Genomic DNA, 26,475 nt, shown 5'->3' with positions numbered 1-26,475 from the left:
GAACATTTACAGGCACAGGGAGTTATCTAAGTTTCCATGATGATACAGCATCACAGACATATCACAGACATGGCATCACACAGGAGTGGCTTCATCTTGGGCTTGGAAAGCTATTTCAACAAATCCCTAAACAAACAACTTGGGAGGGGTGGGCACCACGGCTCATGGTCTGCTGGCTGTCGGCTCACGTAGGCTTCGCTCCTCCAGAGAACCTGGCTAACCCGGCCGACAGGGACCAGTATGAACTGCTCTGCAGGGAAAACACCCGGCGGCCTGTGGATGAGTACAAAGAATGCCACCTGGCCCGGGTCCCTTCCCATGCCGTCGTGGCCCGAAGTGTGGATGGCAAGGAAGACTTGATCTGGGAGCTTCTCAATCAGGCTCAGGTATCCCCGCCCCCTGCCTTCCCCTCCTTCATAAGGGTCCCTGCTTGGATTTGGGGTGCTTTCCCTCACTCTCTTCCAGCCACTGTGGAAATCCTGGTGTTGGGCACAGTGGGAAGCACATCACATGTCCTCCACTTCACTGACCAGCACTTGGTCTGGACATGTGATGGACAGTAGTGACCATAAAACTCCCTCCCTTGGCATCCCCAACACCATGGGCCAAAGACTCTGTAAAAGGCCACTGTTGCCCCATTCTATTCTTCTAGGTTGTATAGGGATCCTCAAGCTGCAAAGATGCCCCTCCTCCAGGAGCTGCTCCCCTCTCTTATCCCACTGGCCTGGACCCCTCAGCAGCAGGTTCTGACTGTGAGCGTTTTGTGTCCTGTGCTGGAGGCCCTCCCTCCCAGTGCACCCGCCTCTGTCACTTGTCCATCTCTGTTAGTGCCCTGTGCTCAGCACTAGGCCTTCAGAGATGAACTGGACAAGACCTGCCATGGGATCACTCACAGATGACTATGGAAGATACAGTGAGCACACTGTACACACAGATCACCGCCATGGGGCACAGCCTTGCACGCATAAACTGTGTACTTTGAAGAGAGTGATTTGCAAGTTTCTGGGCCCCAAGAGTAAGCTCCAAGGAGATGTGGGGTTTGCCTGACAAGGCAATATGCAAAGCCATTGCAGAAGCAAAAAGCAGACACTGCAAAGAGCATGTGGGTAGGTGCTACTATCAGCTACCATCAGGAACAGCTTTGGGCCAGTCAGTGGGGTTACAAGCAAAAGGCTCTTGGTTTTCTGGGAGGGCCAGAAAGAGGACTGCTTGAAGTCCTTCATGGCAAGCCTGGGGTGTCAGGTGCACCTAAGGCTCATGACCCCCAGGCTAGATGGTCCTGGATTACCACCCACTCCAGGATGAAGCCCACAGGAGCCACTCAGGACAATCAGATGTCCAGCAACAAGGTCACCATCACTGCCCCACCCATGGGAACACAGCATAGGTGATGGAAGCTTCCTGACCCATGGTGACCATTACCCTTTGTACAGACCTGGGGGGCAGCCCCTGGCAGTTTCCCTGAAGCCACACAAGGCAGGCAAATTAGGATTTGAGTGAAGTGTTTGCTGAAGAAGATTGGAGAACCCTGTGAGCCACAGGGACTTTGGAGGGCCTTGCCATGCTCTTCACGCTCAGGCATTCATATTTCTCTCCCTTTGTATTCCCCTGATTTAGGGATTTGTTTTTACTTTGCTTCTCTCTGCCAGCCTCCTTCCTTTACTATTTCTTTTATCCTTTGAACAGGAGCACTTTGGAAAAGACAAGTCAGCAGAATTCCAGCTCTTCTACTCTCCTCATGGGAAAGACCTGCTATTTACAGATGCCGCCATTGGGTTTTTAAGAGTCCCACCTAAGATGGATGCCAAGCTATACTTGGGCTATGAGTACTTTTCGGTCATGCAGCATCTGGGGAGAGGTGTGTAAGGTCCTGGGAAGACCTGGAGAGCCTGGGCATAGGGCAGGGCAGGGCCGTGGAGGCTTTCCTGGGGCCTGTAAGCCCCACCTCACCCAACCCACGCTGGCCTGCAGGGTCCAAGGGAGGGCCAACTGTGCTGGGTTTTTGTGGAGATGTTCTGCTGAACTTGGGAAAAGGCCTGAACCTGGGGCCACAAAAGGGTTTGAAAGACCTTCAGATTACAGGCAACTGAAGTAATGACGGGGGCTTCCCTCATAGCTCAGTTGGTAAAGAATCTGCCTGCAATGCAGGAGACCCCAGTTTGATTCCTGGATTGGGAAGATCTGCTGGAGAAGTGAAGGGCTACCCACTCCAGTATTCCTGGGCTTCCCTTGTGGCTCAGCTGGTAAAGAATCCGCCTGCAATGTGGGAGACCTGGGTTCGATCCCTGGGTTGGGAAGATCCCCTGGAGAAGGGAAAGCTACCCACTCCAGTATTCTGGCCTGGAGAATTCCATGGACTGTATAGTCCATGGGGTCTCAAAGAGTTAGACACAACTGAGTGACTTTCATATTTAAGTAATGACAGTCCTGTCTCCTTTGTGTTAGTCAGGCTTGCCCCACCCCACAGGGGGTCTATTTGATAAGGAATAGAGCCCATCCTAAACTGAAGTGGGAACACAGCCTCTGCCACCACCAGGATCAGAGCTAGAATTCCAGAGGGTTTTGGACTTCCCAGGTGGCACTCGTGGAAGAATCTGCTTGCCAGTGCAGGAGACATGAGAGACTTGTGTTCAATCCCTGGGTCGGGAAGATCCCCTGGAGGAAGGCATGGCGACCCACTCCAGTATTCTTGCCTGAGGAATCCCGTGGACAGAGGAGCCTGGCGGGCTACAGTCCACAGGGTCACAGAGAATTGGACACGACTGAAGCAACTGAGCACACACGGATCCAGCAAGCCCTGATCCAGCACTTGCCTTCCTGTGGCACTCCGTGCTTCCTTCCTTCCTTTTCTTTTTTTTTTTTTTTCAGTAGTTATAGCACATCTGCCAAAGCCCTTGTGATTGATGTGGACATATGTGGTGGCAGAAGCAGGTGTGGGGGGGGGCGGTGGTGGGGTAGAACAAGCAGGCCTGCCCAGAACAAATAACACTGGCTTCCAACTGGGGGATGCTCCCTGGATGGGAGATCTCTGTCCTGTGAGAAAAAAACCCAGAAGGCCCTGAGTTGGGCTGCTGGCAGAGGCTTCCCCTGGGGAGGTGATGTCTGAGTAGGGAGGTCAGGAGGGGCTTGCTCTGCCTTCACTGCTCTGTCTGGGAGCCAAGTCGGCCATTTCTCCTGGAGGTGATATGTGGGAATAGGTGGTGACATGGGCATGAGACACGTCAACTCTGCCGCTGCCAGGAAGAGCCCAGTTGGGCAGCCACTCGGAATCCTTCCCCCATCTGGGGGCTTCTTTTGAATCCCTGGCTTTTCTCTAGCAGTCCCAGAGGCAGAAGGTCCCCAGAGGGTGATGTGGTGCACAGTGGGCCATGACGAGCATGTCAAGTGTAATCAGTGGAGTGCGCTGAGCGGTGGCATCTTGACGTGCACCGGGGAGGAGAGCACCGAGGACTGCATTGCTGCCGTCGCGGTAAGGAGGACCCGCTTCTGCAGTTGCCTTGGACACTCAGACGCAGTGCTGCTGTGCGTTTGGTGGTGGAGGCCCCTTCCCCATGTCTTCCCATCAGCTGTGAAGCTGAGACATGCCTGTTACATGCTGCCTCCCCAGCCCCACTTGCTGAAGCCCCACCCCACTAGCCCCACCTCCCCCTTCAGCTCTGGCGGGGCAGAAACAGAGCAGCCTAGGACCTGTATCTTCAGCTCAACTCTGGACCCCAGGGAGCTCTGAGGAGTCCTGCCTAGGCCCCCTGTGGATTGTGGCAGCAAATCAACCTTGTTGGTTCCCTGGACAGGTTTAAACTTTTTTTTTTCCCGTGATAAAATTATTACATGCTGGAAGAGAAATGAAAAATAATATAATTTACAACTTCACAACTCAAAACTCATCATAATTTCTGAGTGATGGTGTTATGTTGTTAATAACTGTCCATTTCAATTTTGGAGATTAGAAAAAATTTTATCAATAAAAGACCGAATAATTGACAAACTTAGAAAACACTACAGTTTTTTCTTCAAAAGATAATAACTGTGGTAAACCTCTCTGGGACTAACCCATAATATGAAAGTCTTGCAGTTTATATAGTCTCCTGAATTTGTCCGTTATAAGGATTAAATGAATTTGACTGCTTGTAACATTGCCTAGCGTGTAATAAGCAGTCAATAAATGTTAACAGTTATTATTTCAATTCTTGAGCACAATTGGCACGCTTTCTTAGGTAATGAAATATTCATTTAGAATGTTTTTAATGGCTGCACAATAGATCACCAAATATTTATGCCTCAATTTATTTAACCAATTTCTAAATGTCTGTATTTGAATTATTTCTGAATCTTTGTCTATTATAGATAATATGTGATTGGATATTTTTGTTCTATGCCCATCAGTATTTTTGAGTATCTCTTTAATATTAATGATGGTGAATATATCTGGTGAATATATACTTACTGTGTGCCATGCATGTATATGAGCACATAACTTGTATTAACTCATTTAATCCTCATGAGAAGCCCATGAAATAGATCTTTTTCACTCATTTGGCGGATGAAAAAAATGTACATAGAAAGTATTTAGGGATGTGTCCTTTGGAACAGTCAGTCCCAGAGGCTGACACATTCCATAATGGTTATGAGCAGAGGCTAAGAAAATTAAACCACCTAAGTTTGAATCTTAGTTTAAATCGTATCCAATCATCTATTGGATAAACTATTTAGCTTCTCTCTGCTTCAGTTAAAAAATGTATAAAAGAGGCAGAATTGTAGTACCTCCCTTACTGGGTTCCATGAGGCAGTACATGAGGAAATCACTGCAGTGTTTAGAAAAAGGCCCAGCACCTGGTAAGGTAAGCTTTTGCTTCTGTAGTAACTACTGTTTTAAGACAGATTTCTAGAAGAGCAGTTGGCAGGGGAGAGCAAAGAGTATTCCCGTGTCTGTATGTTTTTTTCTTCATGACTTTATCTATAAATATAAGTGTGCACTTTTGGCTTTGTTGTTGGAAAAGTTCATTGATTAAAAGTTAAGTTAATTATTAATAAGTTTATTATTAATAAATTATTAATTAGACTAGAGTCCTAATGAGATTATAGGAACAGAATAGAACTCTGCCATATGGAAAAAAACATCTCCCGTACAAACAGATTAAATACCCTAAGTCTGACCACGTGGATTGTTGAGTGAGTGACAATGGTCACAAGAAAATGTCATGAGAACATGTCCCGCGCTAAGAATGGGGCCTCATGGAGGGCGCGGAGATGTCTAGGGCGCATGATCTGGGCTGGGCCCACGGCGTGCCCAGTTTTCTAAACCCTGGGTTTATGTGGCAGAAGCTTTGGGTCATACGCCATTTGGTTTATCACAAAGACGCATGATGTGAAGCCAATGAGATGGAAACCTCGGAGGGTGAGACAGGATAACAACCTCACTGCTGTGCTACTGTTTTACTTCTTAACTTCAGAAAGGAGAGGCTGACGCCATGAGCTTGGATGGAGGCTTCATCTACACAGCGGGCAAGTGTGGCCTGGTGCCTGTCCTGGCAGAGAACTACTGTAAGTGGAGGCGAGGGTCTCTGTGTTTTCTCCCCTCTGGCCTATGGACATGGAAAGGCAAAGAAGAATTTAGTTCAGTGTTGAGATAACAATAGCTGTTTGGGGAGCATAGAGTACTAGTAGATAACATCAATTTTCCCAGAGTCAGAACCAGCTAAGATACATATGGAACTTGGAGAGAAATCAAAATAACACCTTTATTGCTGGAAGAGTGATATTGGAGACCATGGCACAGAACTGGCCACAGAGCTCGTTACACTGCCCTTGAGTTAGAGTCGCCCACCAGTTCAGGTGGACAGTTCTACTGGCTGATTGGCTCCATGGCTTAGTACAGATGAAAACACATTCTGTCACACGTAAGGAGGTCAAAACCAGCCTCTCCCCATTCTCTTCAAGGGAGAAAGAGCCTCAGGTGCCTAGATCCTTTTGCCAAGTGTACCAATCCAAATGAACTCACCAGCTGTTAGAGCATTAAAGATTGGGGCTACAAGGTCATGGTCTTGGTGGGGATCCATCTATCAGGAAAAATAAAGCTGGTTCATTTGTTAAACCCCTAAGTGGCTAGGCAGTGAGAAACCATACTTTATCACTCAAAACAAAACAACTTGGTGAAGTAAACAGTGGTATCTCCATAACAACTGAGGCTTGGGGAGGTTGAATGAGGTATCGAGGGTAGAATGCAGGCTGTAATCAGTCTTTCTGAACCATGGGTTGGACCCTTTCCTTACAACCTAGCAAGACTATAACGACTGCTTGCACAGCCAGAGCTCTGGAGGGAAGAATGTCAGGATGCCTAGAATCACATAGCAAAGTGAAAAGCCTCTGTGAAGGTTTTTATGGCTTCTGCTTCCCTCTCACCCCCTTCAATGAGCATTTCATTTCCTTTCTCTGTAGCTCCCCGAGTGTTGAGCTAATTCTGCGATGGAGCCTAATTTCAAATAGCAAAGGTCAAGGGAGAGGAGGTGAAATGGCCTGGCAGGGTCTCATCTTGTTGATGGCCAGTGACAAACTGCTTGGTCAGCGTTTCTCCTCATTTTGTTCTTGACTGTTGAGAGTGAGAAAAATCATGACTTGAGTAATGTGAGAGATTAATGACCTGTACCTCAATTGTTTTTAGTGTCTCAAGATGGCAAAGAGCAGCTTGGGTCTAAGTGTGTGAACACACCTATGAAAGGTGAGTCAGAATCAGTAACACTGGGGCTCAAAGGTAAAGGCCTGTTGTGGGGGAGAGGGGGTGAGGAAAGCCTTACAAATAAACCGGTTACTAGACTTGTTCAAAAGAGAGAGAGAGAGATGAGCCTGCCGCCGTTCACTGTGAAGGAGCAGATCGTGAGCTGTGAAGTAATCTCTGCCTGGGGAGGCTGTGACAGTGGACAGAGGGCTCCTGCTCGCACTGCCCCTGCTCAGCAGTCCTCTGGAATGTGGGCCGCTCTGCGCATCACATAGATGGGAAGGTGAGGCTCAGGGACGGTGTGACTGGCCCAGGGCCACACAGCCAGCAAGTGGCCGCACCTAGGCTTGTTCAAGGCACCATGACCGGAAACCCGCTGCCCTTCCTGACCCACCAGAGTGCTCCCTGTCAGGCTGCTACCCATCTCTGCGAGGGACAGGAGCCCATTCACGACATTTCTGGGGCCCGTTGGAGGCCTCAGAGGAGGAAGAGGGCAGTCATAGGTGCTGCTGATGAACAAGAGGAGGAGGGAGAGGAAATTAACCCTCAGCCTTTAGTGGCTGGCTTTGAATAGCAGGGAGTCAACCTCCTCTTCAGAATAGGGGCCAGGTGACAAGTTTCGCCATCTGTGTCATCTCATGGGCAGAAACGGTCTTTATCTGTTTCTGAGGTGCCCTGGGTAATCTAGGGCATTGACTAGAGCAGTGGTTGTGTATGCCATGTGGTGTTTGGACTAGCAGCACCAGCATTGCCTGAGAACTTATTAGAAATGAGCCTTCTTGTGTCCAACCACAGGTCGGCTGAGCTCCAGGATGCGGCTGCTGCTCTGTTTCAGCAAGCCCTCACAATGATTCTGATGTGCATTAAACTTTGAAAACTATTGTGATAGGGGATCTTGAGATGACAACAAGTGCTTACTTGGTTTGGAATTTCTTATGAGATAGAGCTAGGGGAGGTGTGGGGGCTTGGAGCATCACAGCATAAGTGTGGGGTCACAGAGGCCCTGCACCACCCATCTCCACAGAGGCCTCAGGGATGCAAAGCCACTCACCCCACAGCTTCTCCCTTTCGAAGGGAGCAGAATCTGGGATATTTTGTCCCTCTTTCCTCCCTGCTTTCCTGGCTAACAGTCTTCTCTGAATTGAGTCTGTATCCCAAAACCTAAGGAACAGCATATAGTCATTCTGATTATAAAATACATAAAGTCCTAGAGAACTGTAATTGCTTCACGAGTGATTGAAATTTCCAAGAACTGCAGTGATATACAAATGTGGGTCAATGAGGATGCTTGGAAGACAGTTCAGGGTGATGGGGAAGGTTAGATTGGAGTAGAGATGGAGAGGAGTTAATCCCGAAGCCACACACACACACACACACACACACACACACACACCCACACCCCTAGATGACAATAGTTAATGCCATTTTGTTGAAATTGGTACAGCTCAAAGAAAGGTACTTTAACAGTGTTTGGCTGCTGGAATGGTGTCATAGAGCCCAGTGTGGTAGGCAGGAGAATCTGCTTCACCAAGAAAGTGGCTCTAGTACTGCTTCTGTTGCTAGCAACATGGCCAGAAACCTATCCATGTAAGCTCCCCTTCCCATTCCCAATGTACAGTATGATCGTATTAGCACATTTCATCCCCTTCAATAGGTATTAGTACCCAAATGGGTATTACTGTTACCATTTCATTTACCAGAGATTTAGGGTGCTAGATGCTGAGTGACATGTCTGAGGCAGTTTAGTAACTGGTGAGGAAGGTCTTCCAATGCCATGTTGACTTCCAACTTTTCCAAGCTTGAATATATAGACATCTGAACCACAACAGCAAGAAAAGGTGTGTGTATGTGTGTTGGGAGGGGGTGGGAGTGGGGGTGGTGAACCACATTACCCATGATTTCAGTCTCTAAATTCGGCCTTGCAGTTTAGGTTTTACTCAACAAGCACAATTCTGTTACCCAAAACCGTGTTAGACTACATCACATATCAGTGGTGTTCCTATAAAAATCGGGAGCAAGACAAGAATGCGCACACTCACCAAACACATTTGGCATTATTTTGGAAGTGAATTCAGTAAGAGAAGAAAAAGAGGTTTTTTTAAAAAATTGAGGAAGGGGAGAGATTAAATTGCCATCATTAGAAAATGGTATTACTATAAACCTAGAAAATCAGAGACTTCACTTTAAAAAGCACTTTCTTTTGGACTTCAACTCAACAGAAATACTCGAACAGGTGGCTTCACCGAGTTCTCCCTCCCTGAGAGACTGACAGGTGAAGGTTAGCTGCGGTGGCTCTGGAATAAATTTTAGGGAGGGCCTGGGAGGTACTGAAATTGCATCTTGGTATCTGTTGCGAGGTTATTACGTCGTGGCAGTGGTCAAGAAGTCAGATGCCGACCTAACCTGGAACTCTCTGCGAGGCAAGAAGTCCTGCCACACTGCAGTTGGCACTTCTGCTGGCTGGAACATCCCCATGGGTTTCCTATCCAATCAGACTGGGTCATGTAAATTTGGTAAGTGTGTTCTGAGTGGCGGTATGCCTGTGGGCCTGTGCCTGTGTAGGGGAGAGATTCAGTTCAACGAATGGCATAAGTGGGTGGCTGGATAGAGATGTGGGCAAGCTTCACATCTCCTTAGCAGGAACCCCCTTTCTCCTCCCCTCTTGCTTCCACGGAAGTGGTTTGGCTCAAAGAGCAGATCTCAAGGAAGTACACTACTCTATGTCTTTCGTCTGGCTCATGGAAGAGGCCTGTGGGCAAAATGAGAGTGAAGTGTAGAGTAAGGTGTAGCTGTGCGTGTGTAATGTGTGTATTAGTGTGCATGTGTTGTTTTTCCATTTAAACTTCCTCTCTTTTTTTAAGTGTGAACAAGGTTTATTTGGGGAGATACACACATCCACAGAGTGTGGGCCATCTCGGAAGACGAGAGGCCTGAACCTGCTTTCTTAATTGAACACGTTACACCAGAACGGTTCAGCTTCACCCTTTGAAGGCTTTAGCTTTCACTTTCACCTCTTACATTTTTGTATTAGTCATTTCAGCAAGACTCTGGCCAATACCTAAAAGGCTCCTGCTCCCCTTCTTTCCCCAGCCGTGTGACAAGTCCCAGCCCTGCAGGAACCCCATCGCCCGCTGTCTTGGTGCTCTGCACCTGAGCAGCTGAACACAGGTGAAGAATGTCACAGGGCAGAGCAACTTATTCCATGCAGGTGTTCCAGCTGCCGGCCTCAGCATGACCCATACCCCCCCCAACTGTAGGCTCACGAGCACCCCTACTGGTCCTCTGCTCCACTCCTCACACTTCCCATTAATTACCCTAACGTCCTAGTTGTCCGTACACGGCCATCTCACTCTCACCTGTCTACCACCCTTTCTGAGCAGATGATCTTGTCTGCTTCTGCAAGAGACACTTGAAGCCATCAGGACAGTTCCCATCAATACTCCACCAACAAAGCCCAGGGCCCCTGCTGGCTGCATCTGCTCAGCCAGTCCTCATACCCACGTGGCTGTCAGTCCCTGCCTCGACCCCCTCCCCAGAGCTGCACCCTCAGTTACCAGTTCTTCCTCTGGTATATGCAACAATTTCTCTCAACCTGTAAATGCACCCAACATCTTTCATCTTTAAAAATCCTCCCTCTCCCTACCGTCCCCTCTAGCTCCTAACCTTCTCCTTCTGCCTTTATGCTAGACCTCTTAAAATCATGGTTTGAGCCATTCACCCCTGCACTCCCTGCTGTGGGTGACTCCCCTGCCTCATTCCACGGGGAGAACTCTGGTCAAGGCTACCAGGACCTCCATGTTGCTCCGTTGGAAGGATGGGCTCCAGTCTGTTCCTCCATGACCTTTCTTTGAATCATCTTAAACCACAGTCTCCTGGCTTTTGTGAAAACACACTGCTGCTGCTGCTGCTAAGTCGCTTCAGTCGTGTCCGACTCTGTGCGACCCCATAGATGGCTGCCCACCAAGCTCCCCCGTCCCTGGGATTCTCCAGGCATGAACGCTGGAGTGGGTTGCCATTTCCTTCTCCAATGCATGAAAGTGAAAAGTGAAGTGAAATCACTCAGTCGTGTCCGACTCTTAGCGACCCCATGGACTGCAGCCTACCGGCTCCTCTGTCCATGGATTTTCCAGGCAAGAGTACTGGAGTGGGATGCCATTGCCTTCTCCGGTGAAAACACACTAGCTTCTTTTTTCTCTTACCCCTACAAAGTCCCTCTTTCCCAACCTGGTTAATAAATGTTTGAGTTGCTTAAAGCAACTTTTTTCCCACTTTAAACTCAACCTCCAAGCACTCACATCTATGCCTACAGCCTAGATGACCATCTAAACCAATATTATATGTGCAAAGCTAGGCCCAGAGCAAGCGCTAGATCAATGTTTGCTGCTGCCACTGTTACTAGGTCAATATGCTGACAATGTCAGGTTTTGTCCCTAGCACGGACTTCTCTTTGATCTCCAAACCTGCATATATTGAACTGCTTGTTCGACATTATCTAATCTGTATTTCAAAAGTGCATTAAACTTAACCTGTACAAAATAGAATGCATTCTCCCTACCAAGTCTGGTCCTGCCCCAGAGCCACCCAGCTTGCCAGAGGCTCCCAGTCTGTGCACTGGCTCTAGCTGGAAACCAACCTGTCATCTCCACATACCCGTCCAGCCTGAAATTTCAGCTGTCCTCCCTCCTTCTAGCTCCTCCCTCTGCGTCGTGAGACTCCAAGCTGCCCTCATGTCCCCTGGACCCCAGCAGTAGCCTGCTGCCTACACCCCACATCTGTCTTGACTCACCCTGCTAGACCCTTGGCCCAACATTATCTAGCCCATCGGAGGCTCCCCATTTCTTTACAAATAAAAAACAAAATGTACACAAAGATATAGACCGTCACACGTGGTCTGGGCCCTGACACTTCCCACTCACTGGATCACTGAGTGGTTCAGGCCCAGTGGGCCTCCATTAAGCTCTCTGTGCTGTTTGCCCCCCCTCCCCCAACCCTTGCCCTGGCCCTTGCAGATGCTGCTCCTTGTCTAGGAAGCTCATCCTTTGCCCTTCACTAGGCAAACTCCTATTCATTCTTCATCTCTCCACTTGAGACCTCTCCCTGACTCCTAGGTCTGCACCAGGCTCCTTTATTTGCAGCTGTGGAGCCATATTCTTTTTCCCAGAACATGATGGGGAAATACACTTATGGGAAAATGCTAATTCATGGTGTAGTTACTTGAGTTGTGACTGTCACCCCATGAACTTGGGCTCCAGGAGGGTAGGACTTCTGTGGTTTCATCATAGTGGTACCCTGGTGCTCAGCACAGGGCTGGGCAGTTGGGCCTCTTGGGCTCCTTCTTGTCCTTCAAGTCATAACTGCAGACCTTGTAAAGATGTCATGGGCAGTAGAGACTGGAGTGTGCAGAACAGGGTCTACCAACCAAAACTTCCAATTTTGTCCACTCTCCTTGAGTTAAATCCGTGTCTATCCCTCCCCCTGCTGCCCTGTGCCAGGACTTCAGTGATCTCACAGACCCTTGTCCCAGCTTCAGCCAGGTCCCCTTTACTTTGCTCCAGCTGCAACCTTTTTTCTTTTTCTATTCCATAGGTTCTTATTTCTAATCATATGGTACTAAACACTTGAATGTGTCTTTATGTCACTCAGGCAATTTTAGGAACAAAATCTGAGGCTTTCTTGTCAACACAGGCAGGGAAAGCTAACCTCTGGTGTCCTTCTGTGCAGATGAATTCTTCAGTCAAAGCTGTGCCCCTGGGTCTGTTCCAGAGTCCAGCCTCTGCGCTCTGTGCAGGGGCAGCTTCAAGCCAGCCCACATGTGTGCTCCCAACAGCCATGAGCAGTACTACGGCTCCAGTGGGGCGCTCAGGCAAGTAGCATCTGCCCACTGCCTTTTGCTTTGGTACCAACCCAGTGAACCTCTTGTCCTTTCTCCTTTCTCAGCACCCCACCATCTGGGTGCTGCATTTAGGAGGGGCCAGGACTAGAGAACAGAAATGCAGATTCCCAGGGGCCCTGAGGACTCAGGTCTGGTCTCTTCCTGGAGCACTCTCAGGCAGAGCTAATGAACTCAGGGCACCTGGGGAGGGGCAAGAATGATAAGCACAGGTCACCGCCCTGCTTCTGCTTTTGATCCTTCCTTCTATATGAGTGTGGACAAGTCACAGGATCTTCCAGAGCCCAGTTTGAGATCAAAGGAAGGACACCAAATATGTGCATTTGACACCTGTTTGATGAGTACATTTGAAAACACATATTCCTGGGCTCCTCCATTCATTCAATAAATATTTATTGAGCACCTAGTATGTGCAGGTGCTGCTCTAGGTAGGTGGGTTAGAGCAACAGCAAGACACATGGCCCCTGTGTCTCGTGGCAGGGAGTAAGACAACACATAAAGGCCGATCCCTTCCTGACTGTGGTATGTGCTATAGGGTGTGTGTATGGGGGCGTGGGACCGAGGGGCGTGATATGGCAGTGACTCAGGGATAATCTTAGAAAAAGTGGTCAGGGAAGGCCTCAGCATCATGGAGGGGCTGTTAGATATTGAGGGTTAAATACTGAAAGGAAATCAGGCTTGAGAAAATCTGGAGAAGAATAGTCCAGGAAGAAGGAGCAGAGGCAGAGAAGGCCCCAGAGTAGAGCACTGGGAGGGGGGCCCAGGCGAGGCGAGGCTGGGGTTGCAGCCATTGGCTGTTTTGCCCCTGGAGATCTGGCTCAGGAGGTGGAGTTAATTCTAAGTATGGAGGGCCCTCGAGGGTGCTGTGGAGTTGGGGTTGTGTGGAGAATGTGAGACCCTCTATAAAGAAGGCTTCTAGTCATCACATGGCCAGACTACTTTGTCTCTCCCTCTCCAAAGTTTTGTCGCTTTCATAAACCATACATAAATTACACATTTTCACAGATCCTACTGCATAAATATACGATAAACATTAAACTGAGGCTAAAATATTTGAACTTTTCCTTCCATTGGGATGTGCATCGGCATTAAGGTCCATGGTCCCATTTTGGCATGATTATGAAAGCGTCACAGAGACCTAGAGTTCTGTCCAGAACCTCGGGTGTTCCATCGTGAAGATGGGGATGCCAAGAAGTCTTAGCTCTAGGCATCGCATTCTCCCCACGGCCTCCTGCCTGCCTTGCCTCTGCTTCCAGCTTCCTGTCTCCAGCATTCCTACTGACCTGAGATCCACTGATCCTGTTCTCACCCCCCGCTATAAACCTTTCCCCCTCCAGACCACAGCATACGTTCTACAGCCAACCGTGATAATTATTGCCCTGTGCACATCCTCAAATGCCTGTTGCTACTCCTGGCTGAACTGCGACCTGGGTTGGCTCCAGCATTCCCCTTCGGTACCCGGGCCTCCAAGCTGACTGGCCTCCCTGTAAAGTAATGAGAACCCGGTTCCGATGAGCCAGACCGTTGCTAGTCCATCACCTTCCCACTGTCTTACAAGACCATTCCATGCTCTTTCCTCTCCTCAGTCATCCAACGTTTCTTCCTCCATCTATCTATCGCACTTTTGTTTCCTCTTTCACCTGAGAAAATTGAGGTCACCCAGATAGAAACACCAGTGTGCCCCTGCCATATCTGTGCGTGTGCCAACCTCCGTGCCGGTGGGCACGCTGCCACTCCTCCTCCGGGGGACGAGCAGGCCGGCTCCTGCTGAGCCTGGTCCTGTGCTGGCATCGCCTCCCCGCAGCCTGTTGAAGAGCGTTGCCCCAGCACGGCTCTCCTCTTCCTCCCGCCATCACATCTTTTTATCCACAGAATTACTTCCAGCAGCATGCGAACATGCTGCTTCTTTCTCATCCTAAACATAAAGAAACAAGACAAACTTCTCTTGATCTCACTGTCCTCTGCAGCAACCTCCTGTTTCTCTCTTCTTTACAACAGAAGTCCTTGAAGGAGGTTACTCTAATGTCCTTGCTCAGCTCAGCTTCTCTCCTTTCAATCGCCCCCAAACCTAGTTTAAGAAGCTGTTCACCTCTCCCTCCCCAACCAATGGAGTTGGTTTTCATTATTGTATTTAAATTATCTACAGAAGACATTCTTCCCCATTGTTGGCAAGTGGGAAGATTATTCCCACCATATCTGCCGCCCCTTCCCCCTGCATTGACCCCCATCCACCGCAGAGAGTCAATTCTTAGGCAGATTGATAAGAAGTTCAGGGTCCCCAAGGAGGAGAAAGGGGTCTGGGGCTCTCAAAGTGAAGATTGGGGATCTGGAATTCTCAAGGAGGAGAAAAGGACAAACTTTTTTTCCCTCTGCATTCCTTAGTCTTAGTCAATTACACAACTCAGTTTAAACTCTGTACTAGAGATTATACAACAACAATGTATCCGGCTGGACGACAGTTTCTCCTTCCTGAAAACCTCTGAATAATCCTGATATGTTAGAATGTATATTATGGGAGTGGGTCTGGAGGATCTTTCTATTGTCAAATTATAATCTTGTTATCCTAAAATGTAAATTGCTAGAGTAGCTCTGGTAAAATTTTCACAAACTTGAGACATTCTTTTGATTCATTGTAATAACTAATTAAAAGGTATATAACTCCATTGCTAACACTAGCAAGGGGGTACTCTTTCTGCCCCCTTCTGATATCTATGTCAGAAGCTTTCTCCATCTCTTTTATACTTTAATAAAACTCCATTGCACAAAAGCTCTGAGCAATCAAGCCTCGTCACTGGCCCCAGATTGAATTCTTCTCTTCTGGAGGCCAAGAATCCAGGTGTCTTTTCGTGGGTCAGCAACAACCTTTCACCACCATCCACCACACAGCTGAAACTACACTTTTACAAAATATATTTATTTATCTGGCTGCATGGGGTCTTCATTGTGGCATGTGGGATCCTTAGATGCAGCATGTGAACCCTTGGTTCTGGCATGTGAGATCTAGTTCTGTAATTAGGAATCAAACCTGGGCCCCAGCATTGGGAGCAAGGAGTTTTAGGCTGTGGACCACCAGGGAAGTCCTGAAATCATCCTTTTAAATCTCCAGGGACCTCTGTGTTGCAAATAAATCCAAAGCCCAGATCATTGGCACCACCCATCTCTTCTCTTGGATGCATTTTCTTCTCTGGCTTCAGGACACCACACTTTCTTGGGTTCCCTCCTTCTTATCCTGTTACTGCATCTCAGCCCCTTTGTTGGTTCTGCTTCATTCCCTGACCTCTACGTATTGGCGAGCCCCGGGGCACCAGCCTTCGTCTTGTCTCTTAATGCTCAGACTTTAGTGGTTTCATCTAGTTCTTGTTGTTGTTTAGTCACCCAGTCATGTCTAACTCTTTGCAACCCCATGGACTACAGCATACCAGGCCCCCCTGTTCCTCACCATCTCCTGGAGTTTGCCCAAGTTCATGTTCATTGCATCAATGATGCCATCCAGCCGTCTCATCCTCTCACGCCCACTTCTCCTCCATCTAGTTCTATGTTGACAATTCCCAAATTTACGTTCCTCTTCACATATCTCTTGAAAACACCAGATGAAACTCCAAACTCATACATCTAACTGCCTGCTGGGCATGTCCACTTGGATGTCTAATCACCAGGTCAAGTTTAAATGTCCCAAACTGAGCTTTTGGAATTTCACACACTCCCACCCAAAGCTCCTGCAGTCTTCCCCATCTCAGTTAAAGGCGACTCTGCTTTTCCGTTTGGAAAAAGTCAAAGTCTTGATGTGTGTTAACCATGTCTACTCTCTTTCTCTGAGACCCTATATCATCATATTATGTTAGCTCTACCTGCAAAGGGTAACGAGAACTGACCTCATCACCCATCTCTGCTGATCTCTGCTTGATCTAAACCACCATTGTCTCTCCCCAGATTTTAACCCCTAACAGAAATCCATGTGTCTGCCCTCTCCCCCTCCCCCACCACAGTCTAGCTTCAACACAGCAGTGAGGGTGATTCTCAACAGTGAGGGTGACCAGTTCAGAGGAAATCTTCCTGATCACACAACTCACGCCCTGAAGTTGTATTGTAAAGTCCTAGTTGCTTGCAGTGTGACCAGGTGGATTGAAGGGGATGGGGAGGCCTAGTCAGAACTTGAAAAATTTTAACACTTAGTAGACCAAATAAGAGCCAAGAATTAAAAAACATGTTACACAAAGGGAATTTTGTGTTCTTAGATATAAAAATCACATTACAGTACTACTTATTACTGTGATCAATACAGGCTGGTTTATGTGATGACTGACAAATCAGTGGAAGAGAAAAGACTTCCAAGACAGATACATAGACATATGTTTAATCTAAAACAAAGATGACAATTAAGATCACTGGAGAAAGGATGGACTTGGGACATCAAGTAAAACAAGTACAATGGATGGGATCTGGTGACCCAGGCGGGAGCAGATTCAGTAGTGAGTTAGTCCCCTAAGATGACTGGCAAGGGTCAGGGAGTCATGTGCAGGAATGCTGATGGTAAGTGCTATGATGCTGTTAGGTGTTTGGATAACTTTAGGGGAGAGGCCTGTTGATAAGGGCAGTGTAGGGTCAAGGCAAGGCTTACTGTTTGTTTATTTTTTAAAAGAAGCATAAATGCTGATGAAAAGAACCCAGTGAAGAGGATTATAGAGGGGAAAGAGGATGACTGCTGTGGAAAATGCTTGAATGTGGGGCAAGGTGGGGTGCAGAGCCCCTGGGGTGGAGACTTTAGCTGGAGGAATGCCTACACTCCTCCTTTGTTCCTGGAGGGCAGAAGAGTGCTAGAGTCTTGGGCTGCCAGATTCAACAGAAGGATGCTGAAAGGAAGCTCACGTGATGATCTGTTTATTGCTTCTGTGAACCCAGAGTACATGACAGAGTGTAAGTGTTGTGGAGGGGTGTATGGAGAGACAGAGGTTTATAGGAAGTGAGAACATTTTGGGGTTCCTGCTCTGTAAAGTGGCTTACCTGGTGGCTCAGACAGTAAATAATCTGCCTGCAATGCGGGAAACTTGGATTTGATCCCTGGGTTGGGAAGATCCCCTGCAGGAGGGCTGGTAACTCACTCCAGTATTCTTGCCTGGAGAATCCCCATGGACAGAGGAGCCTGGTGGGCTGCCGTCCATGGGGTCACAAAGAGTCGTGGGGAAGCTGTCTCAGGCAGTGGCCTCTTATACTCACTTGAACACACTTCCACAGGGCTTATTCAAACCCAGAGGGCTGAACCCCACTCCAGATTTCCTGAGCCAGGGGGTCCAGGGCCCAAGAATGTGCATTTATAACCCATTCCCAGCGTTGCTGATGCTGCTGGTCCAGCCCACTCTTGGAGAGAGTCACAGGTCTGGAGTAGAGAAGGGATGCCAGAATGCCCAGGTGAAGTTAAGGATCGGGGAGCTCTCGTCTACCTCACTGCTGAGGTGCAGACACACCTGAGACAGACGACTGGGCTCATTCAGGACTGGGATTATTGGGGGGAGGTTGTTAAGACAAAGAAATAGGACAAGGTTGCTTAGGAAAAATGATGGGAGTAACTGATTTTAGTGAAGGATAGAGGGGCCTGATGATGGGACAGAGAAAACTGGAAAGGTGTTCCTAAATATTAATAATATCAATTTCCAACTGACTGAATGTCGCAAAACTTATTTTTAGTGTGCTCAACGTTTCTCCCAAAGCATGCACCTCAAATGCTGAGAAACATTTTTCAGGAGATTAAGCATGAAAAATATCTCGTGATACAAGCACATTAACTTTTGTTAAGGCTGCGTAGACACATAAGGTGTGACAAGACTCCTTCAGAATCACATCTTCCACACTGATTTTAATCTCTGACGTGAGTTTTGATCCAGCCAGAGAATTATCTTTGGATAGCCCTGTTAATAGGAGAACACAAGCATCTCCTGTGGAGAAACCAGTCACTGTTTAAGGAAGCAAGCAATGGGTATCTACAGCGGAATCAAAATAAGCAGATTTCTTTTTCTATGACATTTCTTCTGAAGTTACCAGGGGGATGGCAGACATTAGAGCAGTGTGTGTGGAGTAAGCGGGCCGTGTTAGATGCGCCCAGTTGCCTGGGGGAGGGGGTGGGAGCTCCCAGGGATTCCATCTTGGAGTGGCTCTCTCCCGCCTCCGTGGGTCCTCCTTGCTGACCTGGCCCTCTCTGTGCAGGTGCCTCGTTGAGAAGGGAGATGTGGCCTTTATGAAGCACCCCACGGTCCTGCAGAACACTGACGGTATGGACCAGCACTGTCCTCTCCTCCCTCAGGAAAACTCAGAATCCTTCCTGGGAAATCACTCCCCAGGCAGTCATGTTGGTCCTAACATTTTTTTATGTGGGGAATGAAAAAATTCTTCATGTCTGGTCAGACTGGACAGGGTTGGTTATCACATTGGCCTTGAACCCAACCAACAAACACACAAAGGCCACAGTCCATAGAAGCACGTCTGGCTGTCTTGATTTTTAGGCATTCTTTGTATTTTCTGGACACAAGTTTTTGTCAGCTATATGTAATGCACTTATCTTGTCCCTCTTTGAAAATATTTGCCTTTCACTTTTTTTTTTTTTTTGGTCTTGCTGTGAGTCTTGTGGGATCTCAGTTCCCATCAGGAGTTGAACCTGCGCCCAGCAGTGGAAGCCTGGAGTCCTAACCACTGAACCACCAGGAAATTCCCTGCTTTCTTAATGATGTCTTTTGATTAACATTCTTCATTTTAATATAGTTTTCATTTTAATATAGTTTAATCAGCCGATCTTCTCTTTTTTGACTAGCACTTTTCAGGCCTGTTGAGGAGATCTTTGCCTTTAACAGGACTGATAAATGAATTTAAGAGTTTATGAATGTTTCTCTTCTGTTTTATTGTAAAGCCTTTATTGTTTTGTTTGTGCCTCTGTGATTCCCCCAGGCACTGGTGGTCAGTAACACCCCCCAGTGAGGGTGCCTTGACTGAAGTCATTAGCTGTGACCCCTCCACCTCCTCTCTCTCTCCAGGAAAGAACCCTGAAGCCTGGGCGAAGAATCTAAAACCCGAGGACTTCCAGCTGCTGTGCCTTGATGGCTCTAGGAAGCCTGTGACTGAGGCTCAGAGCTGCCACCTGGCCGTAGTCCCAAGTCACGCTGTGGTCTCGAGGAAAGATAAGGCAGATTTTGTCCGCAGAATGCTCTTCAACCAACAGGTGTGGGAATTCAGTTCTCATCCCCCACATGGATGCTCAGCTCACTTGCAGAGCTGCACACACACACCCCAGCCCAGTTGCACTCTTTCTCCCTGGGCAGTGGAGCCTGCCTCTGATGAAAGTGGGAGGCTGGTGGCTGTGCTCACTTCTTGCTCTGGGGCTGTCTAGGGTATCCCAGTGGACTGGAAGAGTCCAAACACATGGGTATCTCAAGTGTCTCCCTGAGAAAGAGCAGAGCTATGGTACCTCCTGGGCTTTTTCTGTCCCGGAAATAAAGGAGTCAACCCAGGTGCCCTTCCCACCAGGCAGGGCTAGGGCTACATGTTGGAAAGGTGGAACAGAGGTTACTCTGCCTGACCAAAAGAGGATCTCACTGTGTTTCTTGAAGCTGGGCAGGCTGAGCACTGTTTTGGGCTTCATGAAAGTCAAAGAGCCAACATTCAGATAATCATGACTTCTATAGACAGCCAAAAAGGGCTGACCTTAGGGAATAGTGGCTGCCTGAATCAGATGATCTTAAGGAACCCAAAGCCTCATCTGCCTTTTGCCCTAGTGCACCCTATTTCTGGAAGAGCCCCAAATGAGTAATCTATATCTTAGCATATGCTGTCAACATGTCCTGGTTAAAGGGTGATGACCCAGAGGCAGCTGGCAATACAAGAGGCTCTTGGACTTGGGCTTTTGAAGGGATGGTTCCATCCAGGGTGAGCTGCCACCTCTGCTACAAAGGAAGTTGGGGGGAGGGGCAGGAAGCAATGGAAATGATCAATGTCTGGGTCAGGTTCAGAGAACAGAAGATGCAAGGTAGCAAGGGATCTGGTCACAGGAAAACATCTAAAGATGACTCAGAGAGTTGAAAACATCCACCAGTTGTTGGTGGGATAGTAATAGAGCAGTGAACTTGGGTGGAGCTCTTTCTATTTAGCAATTGCTTTACATACATTGGGCTTCCCTGTGTTCTTTATCAGATAGTGAAGAATCTGGCTGCAATGCAGGGGATGCAGGTTCGATCCCTGGGTGAGGAAGATCCCCTGGAGAAGGGAATGGCTACCAACTCCAGTGTTTTTGCCTGGAGAATTCCATGGACAGAGGAGTCCATGGGGTTGCAAAGAGTTGGACGTGAGTGAGTGACTAACACACTCACTCTTTGCATGTATCATCTCAGTATCTAATGTAATTACCTCCATTTACAAATGAGCAAGTTGAAGTTCAGTTTCCACCTGGGTGCAGTGAGAAACAATCTGTGGCACAGAGATGCAGTTTTGATTGCTGGGTTGGGAAGATCCCTTGGAGAAGGAAATGGCAACCCACTCCAGTATTCTTGCCTGGGAAATCCCATGGACAGAGGAGCCTGGTGGGCTATAGTCCCTGGGGTCCCAAAGAGTCAGACACGACTGAGCACACGTACAAACTGAAGTTCACTGAGCTCAGTCAAGACTTTTCTTAAGTCACACGATAGGAAAAGCTAGGGCCTGGCTTTGAACCCAGAGAACTTTTTACCATTTTGTTCCAGTACCTCCTAAGCTGTTGCTGTGTCCCAGGGTTGCCAGGGGCTGGAGCCGAGCAGTCCAGCAGACTTGGGGCTTCTGATGCAGAACACATGGCCCAGGCTGCTGGCTGCTTACTTTCTGTCTGTCTGTCTGACCCAGGAGCTCTTCGGAAGAAATGGGTTTGAATACATGATGTTCCAGCTGTTTAAATCCCCAGCCAAGGACCTGCTCTTCAGTGATGACACAGAATGTCTGGCTAACCTTCAGGACAGAACCACTTACCAAAAATACTTAGGACCAGAGTATCTTCAGGCTATTGCTAATGTGAGGCATTGCTTACCCTCTGGTGAGTAGAATAAACACCAAGGAGCAGTAACATGTGCGTCAAGGCAAACATGTTTGTCTTAAAGATGACCTTGTGCCAAGCCTGGGCCAGTACCAATAGGAGCATAAAGATTCAGAGGGCTTGCTCCTGGCCCTGCAGGAAGATTCAGGCTTACCAGGGAAGCAACTCAATTAGGCAACAGTATAAGATACTACCTGAAAAGGCCAAATTGTTTGAAGGAGACAGAGGGTACAGTAGAACTAGAGATCTTTTGCAAATTGAACTTGTTTACATGTCCTTTCCCATTTTCTTTGGCTGCTAGAATGAAAAGTGTGTTAGCATTTCAGTGTAGGGAGAAGGTTGGAAATGACATATAGATACCACTCACAGAGGACCAACTCGCAAAGATTTTAAGTAAAACGTATAGATAATACTTTATACAATTTAATAGAAACAAAGTATTAGCACTAAGCAGGCCATTTCTACATATATACATACGTAGAAGTAGCACTAAGTGTATCATTTCTATTTTTGTGTAGTATGGAAATGGCACAGCTACCTCAGAAAGAAATAAGTTGGAGAAATAAAATTAGGCCTGGAATAATCAAATTATCGGGAGTGTGCCTGAATTTTTGTTAAATTACATCGTGTGTTAAAGATGAGGAGAGCAGGAGAGGAAAATGTAGATGTGTAAGAATAACACTGACATCAGTTAGAGGCACGAGAGAAATGTTAAAGAAATTTTTATTACCTACCATTTACTTTTAGAAAATAGGAAAAGGATCATGTTTAATAAGCACAGGCAGTACCTGACGATCTTTCTCTTATGTTACCTCTCACAGAACTTCTGGATGCCTGCACATTCCATGGAAATTAAAAACTGATCAAAGTGGGCAAACACAGAGATGCTCAGAGCCTGAAAATACAGTGGGGTCACATCCTCACTTGTCTGTGTTAACATCACTTATCTTTATAATTGTATACTGTAACTGATGCAAAAGTTGGAATGAATAAAAATTATTGTGTCTTCTCAGAAAACCATGAAATGTTCTCAGATTTTTGAGGGGAGGGCAAGAGAATGATTTCTTTATACTAGAATTGTGCTTGTGAAAATTGAGTATTTATTGAATTATATGTATTTTAAAGACCTCTACAAGACTAACTCAACTTCCCTGTCTATTCTTTGATTATTTTACCCAAGAGTCAACTCACTTAAATTGAATTTAAGCAATACATCTGTCTGAAGGGAGTCTTTGAGTGGTGATCATACGTGTGCAAAGAAAGCATCAGTATGCGCAGTATCAAGGACTTACATAATGAAAATAAAGAAGAAAGAATGAGTTTGTGCATTTTAAAAGTATGTTCATGTATTTAAAATTCATAATTTCAGGTAGAATTAAACTCCTGATCTGATTAATTGAAAAATATCAAAATTACTGTAAAAATCGAATCCTACTATCGTTCCTCAGTCAATTTGTTGAAAGTGTGATTTACATTTACTTAAGTGAGTTTCTTACCAGAGATTTTACCATTTCTGTTATTACCATGATTCCAGCCTATGGTGGAATAAACATTGTATGGGAATCCAAGTTATATACTGTGAAGTACAGTTTGGTGTTTGGACCTCTGCTTCTGCCTGTGAAAGAGTAACCAGTACAGAATTGGCTCCTCTTCCATAAACAACTAAAAAACTGGGGAAAAACATGTTGCACAAATGTTTTTAATACTGGACAATAATAGTGTAGGACTATATGATCCTTGAAAGAGAGCAAAGAAAAGTGGTGCGCACAGTGATGGCCTTAGTCTTTGCCTAGAGGAAATTTCCAGATGACAGCAAAGGGAGGAGGAACCCACAAGAGCCCATCACGTTTGAGTTGAGGAACAAAGACAGGAGTTTGGGGAAGCCAAAGTGACTGGAACTTGATTGGCATACAGCAGAGATACGTACTGGAATCTGCTTGAAATGCTTGGCCAAATACTCATCTGCCTGTGTGTAAAATGAAACTGAAGTCTGTCAGGCTAGGCAGAGAATGCCTGTGAGAGATCTAGAAGCTGAACAATGCCCAGGGCTCCCATAAGACCAGGAATCAACTACGGTCCTACCAACCAGTGTAAAGAGACCTCGCTGAACACCTAAGCTTTTCACTGAAGGCAGCTGGGGTGAAATAGCTGTAGATTAAGGCCTGCTCCCTAACTGTCCTTACTGAGAGTGACGCTAGCCCTAGTGGGATAGACCAGATCTGCAAGTCACCTGCTTGACTGGCCTCTAAAATAAACCTCAATATTCACTAAAGGAATACAAGAAAATCTCAACAGGATGGCATGCATAATATCTAGATGTGGCATGGAAAGATTGTTAGATGTGTAAAGAAGCTCAAAATGTGACCCAGAGTCATCAAAAAATCAACCAGTGGAAACACACCTAGAAACCACAGAGATGATTGTATTCAATCAATGACCTTTACACAGTTGTAATAAACAGGCCTAAGGATTTAAATGAAAGCTTGAAGGAGAATTTCCTGCCCTCTAATGGTTAGCACTCTGCCCTTTCACTGCCAAGGGCCCGGGTTTGCTCCCTGATCGGGGAACTAAGATCTTACAAGTCACACAGCCAAAAATAAATAAATGAATAAGTAAATAAATAAATGAACACAGCAAAGAAAAACCTGTTAGATTTTAAAAAGAACTAGTGAAAAATATACAATGGCAAAGTTTGTGTTTTGAGGAATTTGTTTCATCTAAATTGTCTATTTTTGCCATAAAATTGTTCAAAATATTTTCTTATTCTTTTAGTATCTGTGAGATGTCTAGTGATATCTCTTCTTCCATTTTCCTACTAGTAATTTGTATTTTCTCTCTTTTTCCTTGACCCATGTAGCTATAGCTTTATCAATATTCTTGAACTTCTCAAAAATTAATTTTTTATAAATTTTCACTACTATTTTTTAATCTCAGTTTCTGTTCTTAGCCTTCCTTCTACTTATTTTTCATTTATTTTTCCTTTTTCTCTTAGATTTTAAGGTGCAGGCTTAGATCAATGTTTAGAACATTTTTCTAATACAAGTACTTAAAATTATAAATTTCCATCCAAGCACTACTTTAGCTGCATCCTTAAATTTTGATATGTTTATTCTCATTATCACTGAGGTAAATTTTTTCTAGTTTTTCAAAGATTACGTCTTTGATCCGTTGATTATTTAAAAGCTATTTTTAATTTCCAAATATTTGGCAATTTTCCAGATATGCTTTTGTGATTTATTTCTGTGTTCCAGGTATACCTTTTTTTTTAAAAAAAAATAGATATTCTTAATTGTTTGGTATAGTTCTGTAATATGTAGTATAGTATTATAAGTAGCAGTTAGGTCAAGTTGGTTCAAGTTATTATTCAAATTGTTTGCCTTGATTCATTTCCTACCAACTTTTTGCATTAGCTACTCAGAGAAGACAATTAAACTCTCCAACAAAAAGTATGAATTTTCTCATTTCTCCATCCAGTTTGATCAGATTTTGCTTTGTATATTTGGAGGTTTTGTTAGGTACATACACATTTAGGATGTTAGGCTTTCTTGATGAATTGACTCTGTTACCATTATGAGATGTCCCTAGTTGACCAGTAACACTTTTTCTATTTAAGTTTATTAATTGGATATTAATATGACTCTTTCTTCTGATGGTTTCTTCTTGGTTTATTTTATTACATTCTTTTACTTTTAATCCATGTTTCTTTCTATTGAGGGCTTCTTGCAAAGAACATATAGCTGTTTTTTTCTTCATTCAGTGTGACATTCTTTTTTCTTTTAAATGAAGTGTTTAGTTCATTTGTATATAACATAGTTGTTGATATTTGTTTTCTGTCTCATCTGTTCTTTGTTCCTTATTTCCTCTTCTCTGCCTTCTATTGGATTAATTGAATAATTTTCAGTATTTCACTTTATCTTCTCTATTAGTTTATTATTCTCTATTGGCTTATTATTATTTTATTTCTTTGTTATTCTATAATAATAACTATTACTTTATAAATAAAAAGATATTTTAAATATCTTCTTGAAAGTTTGTAATATACATATTTATCTTAAGACTGGCATCAAATAACTTTATATCACTTTGTGGATAACGTATTGGGTTGGCCAAAAAGTTCATTTAGGTTTCCTGTAACATCTTATTTTTGGCCAACCCAGTAAGATCCTGCAATAGTGCAGCTCTACCTTCACCAGGGGAGTGTGGATACACTTTCAACAACCAGATGTTCAAGGTAAAAAGGGCCCAGATTGGTATTATTTGCCAGTTTCACAGAGCACATTCTCTTGCCATGGATGATTTCAAACTATCAAAGTAATGTCAGAGATGAGAAGAGATACACAGTCAGCCTTTGCAAGCCAGCACAAGCTAGCTGCACTACCTCCCTGACTTCCTTGTTTTATTTTTTGTACTTTTATTATCAGACATTTCACTCCTACATATGTTAGAAACTCCACAATAAAATATATACAAAATAATGAAAGTGATATTTTTACATCAAGCTGTCAGTTACCTTTTAACGATATTTAAAAATGAATTTGAAATAGCTCTAGCTGCTATTTCAAATCCTAAAAGATGATGCTGTTAAAGTGCTGCACTTAATATGCCAGCAAATTTGGGAAACTCAGCAGGGGCCACAGGACTGGAAAAGGTTAGTTTTCATTGCAGTCCCAAAGAGGGGCAATGCCAAAGAATGTTCAAACTTCTGCACAGTTGCACTCATTTCACATGCTAGCAAGGTAATGCTCAAAATCCTCCAAGCGAGACATCAACAGTACGTGAACTGAGAACTCCCAGATGTACAAGCTGGATTTAGAAAAAGCAGAGGAACCAGAG

At 45.7% G+C, this 26,475-nt stretch overlaps 1 protein-coding gene across 1 annotated transcript in view; it reads left to right on the top strand.

Annotated features, from left to right (window-relative positions):
* The window catches only part of LOC138079620 (inhibitor of carbonic anhydrase-like), a 45,834-nt gene extending 22,671 nt beyond the window's left edge, over window positions 1–23,163 (top strand). The window contains exons 7-17 of the mRNA XM_068972308.1: window positions 208–386; window positions 1,687–1,858; window positions 3,318–3,469; window positions 5,451–5,541; window positions 6,659–6,715; window positions 9,070–9,225; window positions 12,434–12,575; window positions 18,801–18,865; window positions 19,622–19,806; window positions 21,456–21,642; window positions 22,464–23,163. Coding sequence (XP_068828409.1) covers window positions 208–386; window positions 1,687–1,858; window positions 3,318–3,469; window positions 5,451–5,541; window positions 6,659–6,715; window positions 9,070–9,225; window positions 12,434–12,575; window positions 18,801–18,865; window positions 19,622–19,806; window positions 21,456–21,642; window positions 22,464–22,498 — 1,421 coding nt within the window. The 3' untranslated portion in view covers window positions 22,499–23,163. The remainder of the gene's footprint in view (window positions 1–207; window positions 387–1,686; window positions 1,859–3,317; window positions 3,470–5,450; window positions 5,542–6,658; window positions 6,716–9,069; window positions 9,226–12,433; window positions 12,576–18,800; window positions 18,866–19,621; window positions 19,807–21,455; window positions 21,643–22,463) is intronic.
* The last annotated feature ends 3,312 nt before the right edge of the window (window positions 23,164–26,475 follow it).

Source organism: Capricornis sumatraensis, chromosome 1 (genome assembly GCF_032405125.1).
Source record: "Capricornis sumatraensis isolate serow.1 chromosome 1, serow.2, whole genome shotgun sequence".
NCBI classification, from domain to species: Eukaryota; Metazoa; Chordata; class Mammalia; order Artiodactyla; family Bovidae; genus Capricornis; species Capricornis sumatraensis.
This window is presented reverse-complemented; position numbering and strand designations above follow the sequence as displayed.